Source organism: Lycorma delicatula, chromosome 5 (genome assembly GCF_047948215.1).
Source record: "Lycorma delicatula isolate Av1 chromosome 5, ASM4794821v1, whole genome shotgun sequence".
In the NCBI taxonomy this organism is placed as follows: Eukaryota; Metazoa; Arthropoda; class Insecta; order Hemiptera; family Fulgoridae; genus Lycorma; species Lycorma delicatula.
The window spans coordinates 43,025,638-43,042,647 of NC_134459.1; the positions used below are offsets into that span (position 1 = coordinate 43,025,638).

The window sequence follows — 17,010 nt, forward strand, 5'->3', positions numbered from 1 at the left end:
GTACTTTCCACCCTCAAAAGATCAAAGATGGAATAAAATTACAGATTCCCATGGGATTAACTTGTCCACCTTTGATGAAATTGAGCTACAAAAAAAAATTCAGTGTTCGATTTATATTCTAAAATGACTTATACTGATATATGACTTGAAGCTGTTAATATATCTACACTCTTCTTAGCGTTCAAAGAACAGATGCAACATTTTTTTAATGTTTTCACTCGTTTTATGTTGCATTAGAAGTGCTTTGATAATAAATTTCTTATACATGTGCACAGACATTCACAAATAAATAATAATTAACTCTGATCAGTGAATTATCACTGAGCATGGAAACTGCTCTGTGCCCAATAAATATTTGTCCTTTATCTACCTAAATAAGTTTTTTTTAAATATCAAAGAAATTAATGACAAATCTTGTAAGAAGGTGCCACTGGAGCTGAATTATACTGGTGTACAGTATAAAAGCAGATATAATTTGAGACCAAGCATAGAATACATAAACTGAGAATAAATACACATAGGAGTTGTTAAAGTTGTGATAATCTTAAAGTTGTCATGAAGCCTGTAAACCCAGTCCTGTAAATAAGATCATATAGAAAACTATAAGTTGTGTCTGTATGATGCATATCATTATTAGATCAATTTTATAGATGATTCATACTAAAAGAAAAATTTTTTTAGTTTGAAGTGAATTATTGAATTTTAATAAACTGAAATCTTAAGAGACCATAATTTAACCATACATGGGTGATTCTGCAACCCAGCTATATTGTTAATTAATAGATCTAAAGTATAAAAAAAAAAACTAACAACAAATTCTGTATTCTATTGAAAGTTTAATCCATACCATGCCTTGCAATGAAGACCTATTAATTTCAGTTAGACCAATGGTGATATTATTTGTTAAAGCAAAATAATTTAGAACTGTTATAGGTTGATTAATAAAAAAAAAATTATATTAGCAACAGAAACTTTTTACAGCAATCATGTAGTGTAATAATAATATAATGAATTTTTATTTTCTGAGTGACCACAAAGTGAAATAAATCATTAAATAATTACAAATAATGTAGTTACTTTAATGAAATAAAATAACTTTAGATTGAATTAAATTACTAAATACACATCTGCATAACCATTGGGTTGTCTGCTGGATGTTTATCAGAACGGAATGCAAGGATAACAGAGGATACATATCCTTCTACTAATCACAGAGTCTGGACAATAGTTCCTTGCTACTGAGTCTTTTTTATTATGAGGCGAGTAAATGTCTGTTTAATTTTTATTTTTTTATATAGATACAAGTTGTGGATTGCATTCCAATCCTTACAGATCCATTGGAAATCATTTCTTGGGCTATCCTTGAGAGACTAGCAATGTATTGCCTCTTTCGCCCAGCATGATTCCCCTTCAGTCTGTTCACTAATGCCTTCATGCCTTTTGGTGTAGCAGTAATGCACCTAATGGTACCCTAGTTATCAGAGGAGTAATGCACTCCCTTTGCCGGAGTGAGTTGCATCTGCTAGCAATAGACCAAAATTGAAAGTTGGAGGAAAGAAGGATGGTTAGTGAATTTAGGTTTTGTAGACACTTCTTCATTCAGTAATTTTCTTTGTCTTGTATCGGCTGGGACGGGTTCGATATCGTGGGATGTTTTCATTCTTCTTCTTCTTTGGTCTGCTTTTCCATTCCTCGGGTTGTAGATAATTACAGACCATATGGAGTTTATTTAAATTATCTTAATTTCTATTTTAAATTATAAGAAAAATAATGTACACATACAAGCACTACATACACATGTTTGCAATACATATACTCTAAACCACATATACATAGATCTTAATATACAACATAAAATCATAAAAAAATTAACTGAAATTCTATTAACTCAATAATAAATGAATGGATATAATATTCTGTTGTTCAACATTCAACAAAATAAAGTGTAATCTAAATGATCCCAGAACAAATTTTATTTTTTAATGTAAAAGATTGAAATTTAAATCCATCTTCCAAGTTACCAACTGCATTTACAGTGTACAAGTATAAAACTTTCTAATAGCTCTTACACTTTAGTATTTCTTGAAAAAAGCTAGCCAAAAATGTTCATTCCTTTTCTAGAAAATTACAAGTTTCTTTATTTAAAATATGACTGACTGTATCTTTGTATTTTTTAAACAACTTAAAAAATTTTTTTGAATTTATTGTCACCAGTAGAGATTATTTTATTAAAAATGAATTTTAACCAAATGCTTCCCCTTGAGTGTGGGAGCACCTCAAATGAAAAAAAATTTGCAGTTTCAAATTTTTAATCTTCAAAAATGTTTTGTTAAACAATAGCGTCACTAAAATAATTTAATACCTTTCTTCTGATGGGGAAGCTACCAAATTTTTTAAAAAAATTGAAAAGATTTTTTTTTAATTTTGATTTTAAAATATTTAAAATAAATTTTAGTGAATATTTTAATCATTAAAATACTCCCTGATGCATGAGCTCCCAAATTTTCACAGTCAAAACAGTATTTTTTTAAATTGTGATGCTAATATACTAATATTAAAATTTTGGTTATTGGTCTATTTTGTTGAGTATCTTGGCTTCAAAAATTAAAATGAAAAGGTTTAAATATAATGAAACAAGTAAATTTAATATTGAATAAAAAAAATATTTTTAAATCAATAATATTAAAATGTATTACAATACATATTTTTTTTAATATGCCAATGAAGAAATAATTGAAGATGGCTAACTGAACATTTTTGGTTAATATTTTGTAACACCTTTGTACCATTTTATTTTTTTTCTCCCAGCTATTGAAGTTTACATCTTTTAGCTTTTAGGATATTCATAAAGCATTTTTTCATTTAATATTTTATATGAATGTTATTTTATTTTTGATAAAATACAAATATATATTTTTCATTTTAGAAATGCCAGGAATGGAAAAATTCTTAGATGAATTACAGCAAGAGTTGGTACAAGTAGGTGTCAAACACAGGGCAGAACTGATTGACATACAACAAAAGTCATTCTGTATTCATCTGTTGAACTGTTATTTATTGGACTCGTATGTGTTTGGAAAAGAACAAGAACACAAAACAATAGATCCACCGTAAAACTTTCAGAAGTCCTCCATAAATATAGAAACAATCAGTTTTTTGTATTTATTTTTTAAAACCGTGTCATAAAATAATAAATAAATATTTTTGTATAAATGTGAAAAAAATAATTCATAATTTTAGTTTATTATTTTTCAATAAAATGGAATTATTTATCACCAAGACACAAATAGTACTTAAGATTGAACTGAAAAACTGAAATTGCATAACTTGAACTGTTGTAGCTGGGAAAGTTATGCAATTGATTTTATAAATATAAAATATATTGAAAAAGTAAATAATAGATAAAAAGTAAAGTAAACTGAAGTACAGAATGATTCAAAGAAACGGGAAAATGTTAAAGTTGTGTTGGTAGCCGTGAACGATTGGTACCACTTGATAAATGGCGCCAGCCTATCTAACCTAACCTGCCAATTAGTTGTCATGGATCCTTGGAGTGGTGGGCAACGTGCATTTGCTATCAAAGCGTTTTACAAAAACAATGACAGTGTGGAGGGAGCGCGTAGAGAATTTCGCAGTCATTTTAATCTGGGACGGCACGACCGTGTTCCATCAGCACATGCAATTAAAACATGGATATCTAATTTTGAGGAAACTGGTTCGGCAATGAAAAAGAAACCTCCAGGCCGTGAGCTAACCGTCCATACACCACAGAATGTTCAAGCTTTACAAGATGCTGTACACGAAGTCCACATCGGTCAATCCGTCGCGTCTCAGCATCTTTACAATTGCATAGTTCAAGTGTTTGAAGAATGTTAATGAAGGACTTGCAATTCCATCCATACAAGTTGCAGATCGTCCAGGAACTGAAACCGAACGATGCAGTTGTGCGAGCACAATTCTGTAATGTAATGCTTCAGAAGATAAATGATAACGAAGAGTTTGTTCACGAACTGTGGATGTCAGACGAAGCGCATTTCCACCTCAGTTGATTTGTTAACAAGCAAAATTTCAGATACTGGGCACAAGAAAATCCTACGGAGCTACACCAGCTTCCGTTGCACAGCCAGAAAGTGACCATGTGGTGTGGTATGTCATCTTACGGTATTATAGGCTCTTATTTTTTTGAGGATGACATCGGTCTTGCGATTACAGTGACGTCGGCTCGTTACATAGCCGTGCTTGAAACATTTGTTGTGGAACATCAAAAGAGATTTCCACCGATTCTTAACACATCCTGGTTTCAGCAAGACGGAGCAACGTCTACTGCACGAATATCGATGGCAGCTGTACGCCGATTGTTTGGACAACGTGTCATTTCACGAAATGGTGACATTAGATGGCCTCCCAGATCGCCTGATCTCTCATCTTGCGATTACTTTTTGTGAAGTCACCTTAAAAGCAAAGTGTTCCACAATAGACCTGCTACAACGGAAGAACTGAAGGCAAAGAACCGAGAAGCAATTGCGGAAATTCCAGTTGAGATGTTACGTCAAAACATGAACAATTTAACGAAGATACTTCGTGAGTGAGTGTTTACGTAGAAGAGGTCACCTGCAAGATGTCATCTTTAAAAAATAAACTAAAATGTACATATACTAAAATGGCAACATTTGTACTATTACATGAAATAAAATTCATTTTCTAAAAAAATTTTCATTAACGTTATATAATTTTTAAAATTTCCTGTTTCTTTGAATCACTCTGTACATCTTCAAGCAATATACTTTTAACATATTTTTTTAAATTAACATCCAGTATTTTAATTTTACTTGATTTAAGTCAATATTAAAATTTTTATCAGTCAGTGTGATTAAAAAAATAACCAATTTATTACAGTTAAGAGATATAAATTTAAAACTGACCATTTAAATAATCCAATTTCTTTCCTTATTCATACTCACATCCAATAAAAAATAAAAACACTTTATGTTACACCAAGATATTCAGCACAATTCCACCAACATGTACATATACAAATCTTTCTCAAAATTAGTTGTACAAAACTAACCTTTAATAATGAAAAAAAGTAATTAACTTACGGGATTTTTTCATACATCACTGATTAGAGCATATTTTCAAGTTTCATTCCTACCTAACACAGTTCCCAATGTTCTCACTTGCTGGCACATGTGAAATGAGTAATTCCAACAGTGATCATGGAGTCATATACGCGGTACAGAGCATGCTCAGTGTTGTGCATGGTTTCATGAATCCAAATCTGCTACTATTGTTCAGAGACAATTCATGATTAAATATTGCAAGCAATCACCCCAAATACAGTATGTTATTGCATGGTACAGTTGTTTCATTAAAACAAGGTTGTGTATTCCTTCAAATTCCAGGTCAGGCAAGACCTTCAGTTTCGGAAGTGGTACTCAAACAAGTACAGCAAACATTCATTCATAGTCCAGGTAAATCAATGGGATGTGCCAGCTTAGAATTAAATATTCCTAGAGTTACAGTATGGAGTGTATTGCATAATCAACTGTCATTCAATCCCTACAAATTACAACAGATACAAGCTTTGATTGAAGGTGATAAAGAAAAACAGACTGAGTTTTGTGTAAACATGTTAAACAAAATTGAGACTGAAAATAATTATATTAATAAAATTGTGTCCAATGACGAAGCAACCTTCCACCCCAGTGGTAAAGTGAATTGACATAATGTTCAGATATGGCGTGAGTGGAATTCATCTCACACAATTGAACATGTATGGGATTCGCCTAAGGTAAATGTTCTTTTGTGCTGTAAGCTGTCGCAAAATTTACAGTTTTTTTTCTTTTTTGCAAGTCAACTGTAACTGGTATAATGTGCCTGGACATGCTTGAACAATATCTATTGCCACAACTACAACAAAATATGGGCACAGAATTCATTTCCCAGCAAGATGACATGCCACCACATTATCATCATGTAGTTGTCGCATATCTCAATAACAAAGAGTCGACTTGGACTGGACCTAGTGGAACAATTTCCTAGTCACCACAATTGCCTGATTTAACTCCAATGGACTTCTCTGTATATGGTTACGTTAAAGTCAGACTGTTTGTTCCTCTGCTTCCTGGAAATGTCAACAAGCTACAGTACTGGATAACAGAAACAGTTGCCACCATAGATCAAAACATGCTTCATAGGATTTGGCAGGAAATTGATTACAGATGGGACATCTGCCATGTTACAAAAGGATTCATATTGAACATTTGTAAATGAAACTTGAACTTATACTGTATTTAGTGTTATATCAAACATTTCTGTAAGTTATTTACATTTTTCATTATTAAGGTTACTTCTGTGTAACTAATTTAGAAGTACTATTGAGGAATATCGCAATAAAATCCAGCTCATGAGTTTCTACACTCGATTTCTTGAAGGTCTTCAATAAACCTTTTCCAAGCTGTATCATATGCCATTTTGAAATGGAAATACACAGTAACAAGGTATTTCTAATATCATAACAAAATCATGACTTTCTAGAGATGTCAAGTAATGAAGTATGTGAGGAATTAATGCTGTAATGCAATGTATGAACATACCTGACAACATGAAATCACTGTAGGAAATAAAAATTTTGATAATTATTTCCTTTACAATGCTATTTGTACTGAAGTATGTGGTATTATTGTGCCTATGTTCATTCATATGTTAAAATCCACCATTATATTTTAGTTGTAACCAGTGAAGGCTCACATATAGGCACTGTGGAACTGCAGCACCCCCTATTTCCACTTGATATTGATAATATTTAAAATAATGAGTCCTTTCTTCTTTAACCCTAGAATAGTACCTATACACAACAATAGTGAATGGTACCTATACGTCTTATAGACGTACAGCCCTGAAAAGTGCCAAAAAATGGTATAATAAATATTTTAAATTCTGTAAATGTCAATAAATGTTAAATCTTCTTCTATTTGCATACTTACTACATATCATAGAATGAAAAACTGCTCTTAGAATTAAAATATTAAACAAAACTGCAAGTAAGAAAACATCATTATAGAAAATAAATTTGTATTCGATTCCCAGGAATTTTTTCAAGCAGGTAAAAATGTTTAAATGAAAGGATGAGGTATATAAAAAACACTTTAATGAGATTTAAACAAAAATTGGTCATAAATTTATTATTTTTTACAAACTTGGCAAATGTTGAAACAATGTTCGCCACAAACTGGCTTTCTGCAGTTGCAGCAGGTCATTTTACTCATTCTTTTCTTCTTATAAGAACAGTACGTACAATACTGCCTTTTTTCAGATTTTGATGCCGCTTGTATTTCAACAGGTGCATCCGCCACACCGAGACAATCTTTTATGATGCTTCGTAGGTTGTGAGGCATGTGTGACTGTTTCAGTCTCTCCATCATCCACGGAATTTACAGTTGATCGGCCAATTTCATGAGGAAGTGAAATCTTGACAAAGGCTTCTTGTCACCATTATTTTTCATAAAAAAATTGTGCAAATAAATAATGTAAGCATTATAGCTTGCTATATTTAGCAAAAAAAAAAATACATCAAGAATAGTACCAACACGCCTGAGAGGCGTGGTAGGATTTGTTAGAAAAAATGCACTGACCTTGATGTGAACACTTCTGAGGTTTGAAGTACACTAATCCTCCAATGGAGAGTCAGGTGTAGTATATCTAGAAGGCAGGGGTATTATTCTCCTCCAAAACAAAATGGCGGCTGTTCAACTACTGAACTACGTCTAATAGGCGTATACGTACCATTCTAAGGTTAATTCTTTCTTTATACTTGTACAATATATAATCCTTAAGCTTAATGTCAATAGCCATCTCCCAGTTTATGAAAAAGATACAAAAATCTTTGTATGGAACTGTGCGCTTCACAGTTCCAAAGGCGTGGTGTTTGGCTATTGTGTGAACATGCACATAGAAAGCAGCACGTGAGGCTACAAGGGAAAGAGAGCACTGTTGCCCCTGCAATGCCAACCCTGGCGTGCTGGTGGAAGGTAATTTTTTTTTACTCTCTTTGTATGTAGAACGTTTCTTTTTCATTCCCTTTTCTAGTTTAGTTGGTGGAAGGAATATGAAAATGATGTAGTTGTTTTTTCAGTAGTGATCAGAAGATGGTGGAAAGCAAGTGCTCTTTGATTGCCAAATCTGTGGGTGAAAGGGTGAGTGCGAGGGTAATTAGTCAAAACTAATTATGCATTTGTTTCTGTGTACATAGAAATTTAAGTTAAGCACCACTGGACTATGGTGTTTCCAAGCAGACATTTTATTAAGTAATTATCTAATAGTACTATAAAATGTTATATGTATCAGCATTTTATTATTTATTCAGTTAAACCGAATACAGTTTTTAAGTACAAAAACCGTGTACCATATTCTTGAATGTGATAAAATGTAGAATTAGATTATTACACTGATTCCAACTATTCTATTTGATTCATTTTTTTGGCATTCTTTTATTTTCAGAAAACTTTAACCATGGCCTTGAAAAAGCCCAGAAAAAATTTTTTGGAGCAACATACCCACTAATTTTAGCTACGAGCTGCCATTGATTGTAACATTTCAGACTCAAAAAAAAAAAAACCCATAAAATTTAAGACATTTTTGCAAACTGATGTACATAAATATTAGATAAATGGAAAATATAACTTTAATTATTTGCCCTCTTTAATACTTTATGGTCTATTATACCCTTACAATCTGATGTAAATTTTGTGTTAGCATATGAAAATATTTCTCAAAAAAAAAATTTTTATTTCCTTTCTAAATTCTTCTAGTAATTCGTTGGATGAATATAATGGAATGATCTTCTACAGATTAATTCTATACTTAAAAGTAACAGACTGAAAAATTAATAATTTCATAATATTTGTTACTGAATGTGTTAATGAAAATGAGTAGATGTGCAGTGAATGTATTGTCTAGTTTTGATGGAGATGCATTGTGTTTTACTGGACGTGTTACATGACAGGGTTATTGTAATTCTTCTAACTTGCCAAATTAATTTTAGTTAATCTAAAATTGATTAATAGTTGTCTAATTAATAGTTGAAGAGTGATTCCTGTTTCTTTTTCAATCAACCAAACTACTTTCAATGTGAATAGATGATCTTAATCTTCTTCAGCTTTTAATAATGTCAATGTCACAAATTTATACTAAGGGATTGCTATAATTTAGTTCTTTAGTTTGTCATTATTTTAAAAATTATTCAAGAAAATTAAAAACAAATTACTTAAGTTACTTTAATTGCTAAGTTAATTACTTAAATTACATTACCTTGATTAATCTAAGTTATGTAGATTAATTAGAAAACCTAGATCAGTGATGATACTCACCATCCATTTGAAATTTATTGATTTAATTTTTATTTTTTCATATTAGTTTGCTTATATAATTTACAAACGCAGATGTTTTAATATCAGTTAAGGCTTTATTTTTGAGTACAATTTTTGATACCTTCAGCCATATTGTCTGGAATTATGAAATTGTAAATCCTCCTCAGTGAGGTTATTCATTTACATAACTACCTCATTTAAAATTCTCCAGCATACGTGACGCTTCATCTAATAAGATGAATTTAAAAATTTATTTTTTAGTGATTTTGTTTTAAATTTAGTTTTATGAATGCTATATTTAATTAAAATTATATCATCAGTATTTCAAAAGTTTACTTTCCTTGCCTTTTACAACTAATAAATGTTAATATTTATTTTGTCATTATGAAAGGATTTATTGATACATTTGATTTTTATATTTTTTCTCTGTTTGTATTTATAAAGCTCCTTTGATGTATTTTTTAAATTTAGATATCAGTATTATCCCTAAGGGTTTTGTGTGGGAATGTGAAAGTCACATGCTTCTGAAATATAGGGGTGGAAACCTTTGTGGTGGGGAGTTATGGTCTGCTGTGACACTATAAATATGATGCTACCATCGTTATTTTCCTCACTCAAGAATTTCTTCAGCATGGAAAACAGGTGAGCAAACACTATCAATGATAAATTGATCATGATAAAACTGATTCCTATCAATTTTATTCATGTTAGGTTTACACACTGAATAATATAATTTTTTCAGTCTTTTCAGTAACTGAGTTTAAAATTTTTATTTTTGCTATTTTCTTTAAAAAATGCTAATCTCCATTGTGAAGTGATAGCGTCTCTATCTTTCATCTGGAGGTCTGGATTTTAGTTCCAGTCAGGCATATGATTTTTCACACATTACCAAATTCATTATCATCCATCAGTAATGGTGATTGGTATTAACCTGTTGTTGTTTTATAAATAAATAAAATAATAGTATCTGTTTTAAATAATATTTTGTATTAAAAAAATAATCCAACTAATTCTACAAAAATATCCATGCAGATATCTTATGGCTAATACACTTTTAATTTATTTAATTAATTTGATCATGGATTCTGCAACATCATAGAACACCTGATTTATGATGATAATGATTTTTTTTTAAGTTCTAATCATTTTACAATGGAGTTTTAGCATTATTATAATATGAAAATAGATTATTATTGATAATTAAATTGATCCATTTTAAGCTATACACTGTCAACTAAATATTATCTATTTGAGATCATGTCTACCAGCTACTTAGCCTGATTGCAGTATGTGGTCTTATACAAATTCAGTCTTCCATTTTAGTCTGTAGTTTTGGTTGTATAACATGTGATGAAATATGTAACAGAATTCAAAGTTGGTTAAAAAGTAATCATAATTTTACTTAAGTTTGAACATGTATCTTTTATTTCACAGAATGGTTGTCATAACCTTTCATCTTGAAGGTTCTGGATTTAAATCCCAGATAGTAATTTTTTCACACTTTTAGCAACAGTTCATGAATTATAAATAAAGATGTCTAAATGTGTATACTATTTTTAGTATAGATTTTTCAATTTATACTATCATTTCATTCCTGGTCTACCTCATTTTGTATTGTATTTATTATGTCCTTCCAAGAATTTTTGTAATCTTTTTTCTTCCTTAGTTTAAATATGTGTTTACTGTTTATTTTGCACACCATTATTGTATTTTGCATATATTATAGTTTAACAAAAATTTAAGAATTTTATATAGTAATATACTGATTTAACAATTCTTTAAGATTACAGCCAGCAGTTAGAAAAATTTGTATATTTAGATCTAGTTGGCATGTAGTTGAAACAAATTTGATACTAGTAGAGGAAAAAGGGATTAAGGTAAGGAAAAAATAATAGATAAATAATAAGGAATATGCAATCAGCTCACAGAAACTAAAACAAAATGAAAAAAATGAACAACTCATCTAAAGATGAGGGGTTCGTTGAACTCTTGTAAAGATGGGTTCAAGTCTTCTTCCGTTTCATATATAAACCCTTAAGAGATTAAAGTGTTACCACAGACTGGAAATATTACATTACTGATTAGTTAATTTTATATTGACCAAAACATTAAAAAAAAAATTTTCCTCCAGAAACTAAACTATAACATTTAAAGAGGCAATCTTTGAAAAAAACACCTTTATTCTCCTCAGAATACTGATGATGCCATTCATTAAGCTACATTTTATAAGGAAACACTTAGCTACGTCAAGCGTTTGTTCAATGATAATGTCTGTTACTTTAAATGTATACTGCTGCATACACTAGACAAATATTCTGTGTAGAGTACATCTATTATTACATATTGCGTGGACAGAAAATATTAATCAAACAGTGGAGTTTTAATCCTTTCCTGTAGATATTAATACTTACCACAGATCACCATTGCAATAATTTTTTTATTATGTAATCAGCAGGTTAATTTTGAATTAAAATTACATTGTTTTAATCATATAATAATAGTCTTTCAGATTTAATGTTAAAAAATTTGTTACAAAACTCTTACCGGCTCATTTCATTTAAACATATCACATGTACAGAAATAATACATTCTTATGATTATTCATTGTTTAATAAATGAAATCAAGCCAGTAAGAGTTTTGTAATAAATTAAAATCTTTTTTGCTTATTATTTGTAACGCTTAAACATTGTTTATTACTATTATTGTATATCTATTGTCTATTACATATATTTAACATGTATTTTTTTTTAAACAAAATTCTAAATTAATAACAAATTTTGATAATAGAAATGTAGTGTTTTTATTTTATTTTTAATTTTCAGACAAGCCATAACTGTTTTTATTGCTATTTCCATGATAATGCTTTGCCTTTTATCAAGAGATCAGTTTGCATTTGGACAGGTAATATGATTTATACAATTTTTCATGACACATTTTTTTAACCTGTTGGTAGTTCAGCAGTTCTGGCTAATGTTAATTACTTTTAAGTACTATATTATTTGTTTCAATAAAGTCTATTATCTGCTTAATAGGTCATTTTAGATGAACACAAATATTGACATTGAATGAAGTGTTAAAATGATTGAAGTCAATACATTGTTTGACTTGTTTAATGAAGTTATTACATTGATCTCTTGGCTAATCATTTGTTTAATTCAAAATTGCATGGTATTATTGACTGTATGTATTAATGAATTATCATTGTAACATGATGTTTTGTAGTCAACTGCATTTTGTTCACTTTTTCCATTAATGTTTACGTTAAAATTTTATTATTACAATTTTTATAATTTTTCACTCCTACAAATATAGGTGATTAAAAAGTTTCTTTTTGGTTTTTCTTGTATAGGTAACATTTTCAAGGGACTGGACCCCTGGTAAACGTAATGGAATTACTGGAAACGAGTGCTTAGTAAGACCAACTGCTGGTGCTCTTTGTCAGATGATAATGGTTAGTAAAGAGTAAAATTAAGTTATAATCTTTCTTAGAGCAACTCCTTCGGCTTACAAGTTTTTATGTTCCATTTTTCCATATATTTCTTTAATCTGTTTTAATTGTTTATTTTCAGATGACTTATTATCATTTGTATCTTGGACAATCTCCTTTAAAAACATTAATTTTTATGATTCAAATACTTTTTTAGTGTTCTCCTCCTGCCAGCCTTTGTGGCACGAGTGGCAGCATCTCACCCTTTCATCCAGAGGTCCCAGGTTTGAATTCCGGTCAGGCATGGCATTTTCACACACTGTAACAATCCATTTTCATTTGAATCAATTTCCTCTTTTTACAATGTATCAATCTCTTTATTATTCCCTTATCACTTTCAGGAAATCATGAAAAAGTAACTGGATGAGAGAATTATGGTATATTGTACTATGATAACATTTTTTTTTTCTTAGTTTGTACTACATATAGTAATCTATTAATCTCAGACGAACAAAATTAACATAAAAGAATGTTTATTTATTTAAAGAGAACAATACAACTTGTTTAGTTTGGCATTCTTTTCATTAATCAGAGTCTATTATACGAGTTATAACATAATATATATACATATGCATCACTAATCAAAAAATAGATAAAAAAGGTTTGTGGACAAATATTATTGTAGAATTGAAAATTTTTTATGTGTAATATTTATATCTTTGTGAGTTATATCAAGACTGTCATGTATTTCTTTTATTAGTAAAAGAATTGCACTCCAACTTTTCCAAAACACCTGTGTCTTAATATGATTTATACAATTTTTAGATTATACAACTACATCTATTCAACTATTTAATTCTTTTTTTAAATTACTTTCAAAACAGTAAACAAAATATAATACAATAAAAAGAGATATTTATAAATACAACTCATTTATTCACAGGTGTAAAGAACTCATAATAATAATACCGCCTTTTAAAAATCACCTCATTGAAACAAGTTACATATTCAGAGATGTTAACCACAAGAAAAACTAATAGCTTGGACTCTATTTGGAAATTGTAGACATTTACCGCTTTGACTTAGAAATAACATGAAATAAGTTTGGTCTATTTGAAATTGTGGTATTTACATACTTCAAGGTCGTGGATACCGGTGTTCTTTAGTAGTTGGGCTTCAATTAAACATACATCTCAGGAACAGTCAGACCTGAGACTGTATAAGACTACACTTCATTTATATTCATACCTATCATCCTCATTCATCATCTGAAATAATACCTTATGGTGGTTCCTGAGGCTAAACAGAAAAAGAAAGGTGAGTACTGCAAACAACAGCACCATCTGATGAGAGAATTGCATGGTAACCCTAAAAAGATGTTCTAAAAGTATATTTCCTTTTATGTTTAAAAAATTAGTTTTTTTTTTTACTTTTGTTTTTTCCAAAAGTTAAACCTCATTTAATTGTGCAGGTTAATGCATTTAAATTAAAAATTTGTAATGACAATCTTAAACAAATTGTTATAATAAAACAATTTGTTTTTTGTAAGCTTCTTAAAAAAATTTCAATTGTCTTTGTGAATATACTCAATGATTTAAAACATTTTGCCAATTAAACACTTTCTGAAAGAAGTTCTTTTAGTTTTATTACAGATTGGTGTGATTTATTATTAAGAAAATCAAATTTTAAATTAATATCATTGCTGACCATAATAATAGACAGGAACAAAGCATTAAATTCTTCAAAAATTTCAATTGAAACAATAGTACTTTGCTCACTTTTTTAAGAATAACAGTTTAACCGTTTTTAGAATAACGGTATACTTGCTATTTTTTAGTAATTTCCTTGCAATTTTGTATATTTTCCTTTATAAATTATTGTAGGAAAGTTTGTTAATTTTCATACCAAAATCAATTTTTAAAATTAGATATATAATTCATAAAATTTATTAAAGATCCATGCACTCAAATAAAAATCAACTCTTTTAAATAGTTATAATCATTGTAAAATAAAATTTAAAGTGACATTAATGAAGTTTATTTTGTTTTGAAGGCAATGAAAGTTAATAGTTCCAAACTCATTCCAGATTTCTAAATACCAACCAACATTCATCTTCCTAGGGCCATAGTGATTATATATCATGTGTAATTAAGATGTAGTTATAGGAAAAGAAGCATTGTATATTTATTTGGAGTAGTCTCCAAATACTGTTGGGCTTGTACATTGACAGTAGATAATTAATTTATGCTTTCATATAATCATTTTTATATGCTGGATGAGAATATTAAATTATGGCATTTGTATTACATCATGTACATTTTCACAAGGAATTATTTATGAAAGTGAAGTTCAAATAAAGAAATTTTTTGTTAATCTTTTTAACTTAACAGTTTTGGTAAATAAATAATAATTTAGCAGAATAGAAGCTTTTACTCTAAATTAAATCTCCAGACTGAACTGACTTCCTTTTTTCTCTTTTAAACTTGTATATTTATTTGCAGCTCTCTTATTTTCTTTTACCAAGTTTATTTGTTTATTTCTAATTTTATGGACAAAAATATAAAAATAATAAATAATCTTGTTTTGAACAATGGATTAATTTATATTTTAATATCTGTATTTTTCAGAATGAGATTCGTTCATTGGCTGCATGTGAAGCACATGCACTTGTAAACCATATGCATGATGATTCAATTGATCCAAATAGAAGATGAACTAAAAATGTTAAATAATCTCTTTCAATTATGTAAAAAAAAAAACCTCTCTTCTACCTCTTTATTGTATTTTACTTTATTGGATTAAGTTTTTTCCGAGTCTTATTTTTCGCAATATTTGTTTTTTTTTGTTAATTACATTTAGTAATTTTTATTTGTCACATTTAATGAAAAATTGATCTTAGTTTTAAAATAATTCAACTTACACTTTTTGTGGATAATTCATTAAAACAGTTTTTCTTGAAATTCATTTTTTTTTGCGATATTTTTCTTTGTTACCATTCCATAGGCTGGCTGGGTACTAAAGTGTGTAAAATATATTAACAAAAGTTTATTATTTATTATAATCTTACCAAATAATAAAGCCACTAAAGTATGAAATATAATTATAACAAATGTAAGTTTTATGTGAATATATACCCGAATAAGCTAATTGTTGAAAAACATTTTTCCCTTAATTTTTAAGTCCTCATTCTGATTAATGACACTGTAAAAAAGTAAAAAAAAAGAAATTGTTATGTATAAGGTGTAATATTACTATAATTTTACAATTGACATAAAATGTATCTTGTTTTTCATGCTTTAAGATAGTGAAAATACAAGTTAAGCATTATTTATTTCATACCTTAGCTGCCTGCCTATCTAGATACAGTTATGCGACAACATACATGGTTTTCTTTTTTAGATAATACTGTGCTTACTACAGAAAAATATTTTACACCATTTTTTTTAGGTTATGTTCATGAAAACATACATTTGTTTTTGTTTAACTTTCAAAATTATTTTTATTTATATTGTCATTAAATTAATTGTATATTACTATTATAATAAAAAAATTATCTCAACTGCATAATTTATTATAAACACATAACTTTTTTTTCAACAGTTTAAGCAACCTTTATTCTATTATTATTTTTTGTCCTGCTTTCAGAGATTGTTTATTATAGTAATGATGATTAATTACCAGTTACTGTAATGCTTGTGAAGAATGTGAAATAGTGTTATGTATTAAAAGTTTCTCCTCTTCCAACAATATAATTCCATGCTTCAAGTCCCTTTACATGATATAACAGACAAATTTGGTAACACTATAATTGGTAAAGATTAATCAGCTGCTTAATGTAAACAGAGTGCTAGGTTTGTTAGAAATTTATGTTATTTTCACATGTTCAGAGCGAATTTTGATTAATACAATGTTAAGTGAAAATGGCAGGCACAAGCAACTATTCAATTGAAGAAAGACTTGTTGCTAGTGTTGAGGTGCATGAGTGTACAAGTGCAAATGAAAAGTATGAAAACATAAGAGATAGATTCATTCAACATTTGGTAAGGAAGCTCCATCACATTGATAGTGGAAAGAAAAATCCCTTTACCACCAGAGGATCAATCCTTGATTTTAAAAGATCGGGATGTCCTAGTCAATGAATAGTTCTGGTGTTGTCAAGGAATCTTGTTTACAATTTCATCTTATGTTGACCAGGAAAAGGTCTTTAAAATTAA

The 17,010-nt window shown here is 29.2% G+C and overlaps 2 protein-coding genes across 2 annotated transcripts in view; both read left to right on the top strand.

The window, feature by feature from the left end:
• The window catches only part of LOC142324897 (solute carrier family 25 member 44), a 51,402-nt gene extending 48,236 nt beyond the window's left edge, over positions 1-3,166 (top strand). The window contains exon 6 of the mRNA XM_075366006.1: positions 2,927-3,166. Coding sequence (XP_075222121.1) covers positions 2,927-2,953 — 27 coding nt within the window. The 3' untranslated portion in view covers positions 2,954-3,166. The remainder of the gene's footprint in view (positions 1-2,926) is intronic.
• A 4,979-nt stretch (positions 3,167-8,145) lies between these two features.
• On the top strand, positions 8,146-16,321 carry LOC142324899 (adipokinetic hormone/corazonin-related peptide-like). Its single transcript, XM_075366010.1, has 5 exons — positions 8,146-8,195; positions 9,840-10,010; positions 12,192-12,270; positions 12,719-12,820; positions 15,424-16,321. The coding sequence occupies exons 2-5, from the start codon at positions 9,931-9,933 to the stop codon at positions 15,508-15,510; spliced, it is 348 nt and encodes a 115-aa protein (XP_075222125.1). The 5' UTR covers positions 8,146-8,195; positions 9,840-9,930; the 3' UTR covers positions 15,511-16,321.
• The last annotated feature ends 689 nt before the right edge of the window (positions 16,322-17,010 follow it).

Coding starts and splice junctions, on each gene's coding strand:
- LOC142324899 (XM_075366010.1), top strand. CDS start 9,931: ATGGTCTGCTGTGACACTATAAATATGATGCTACCATCGTTATTTTCC. Junction 12,271..12,718: donor ATCAGTTTGCATTTGGACAG/GTAATATGATTT, acceptor TTTCTTGTATAG/GTAACATTTTCAAGGGACTG. Junction 12,821..15,423: donor CTCTTTGTCAGATGATAATG/GTTAGTAAAGAG, acceptor TGTATTTTTCAG/AATGAGATTCGTTCATTGGC.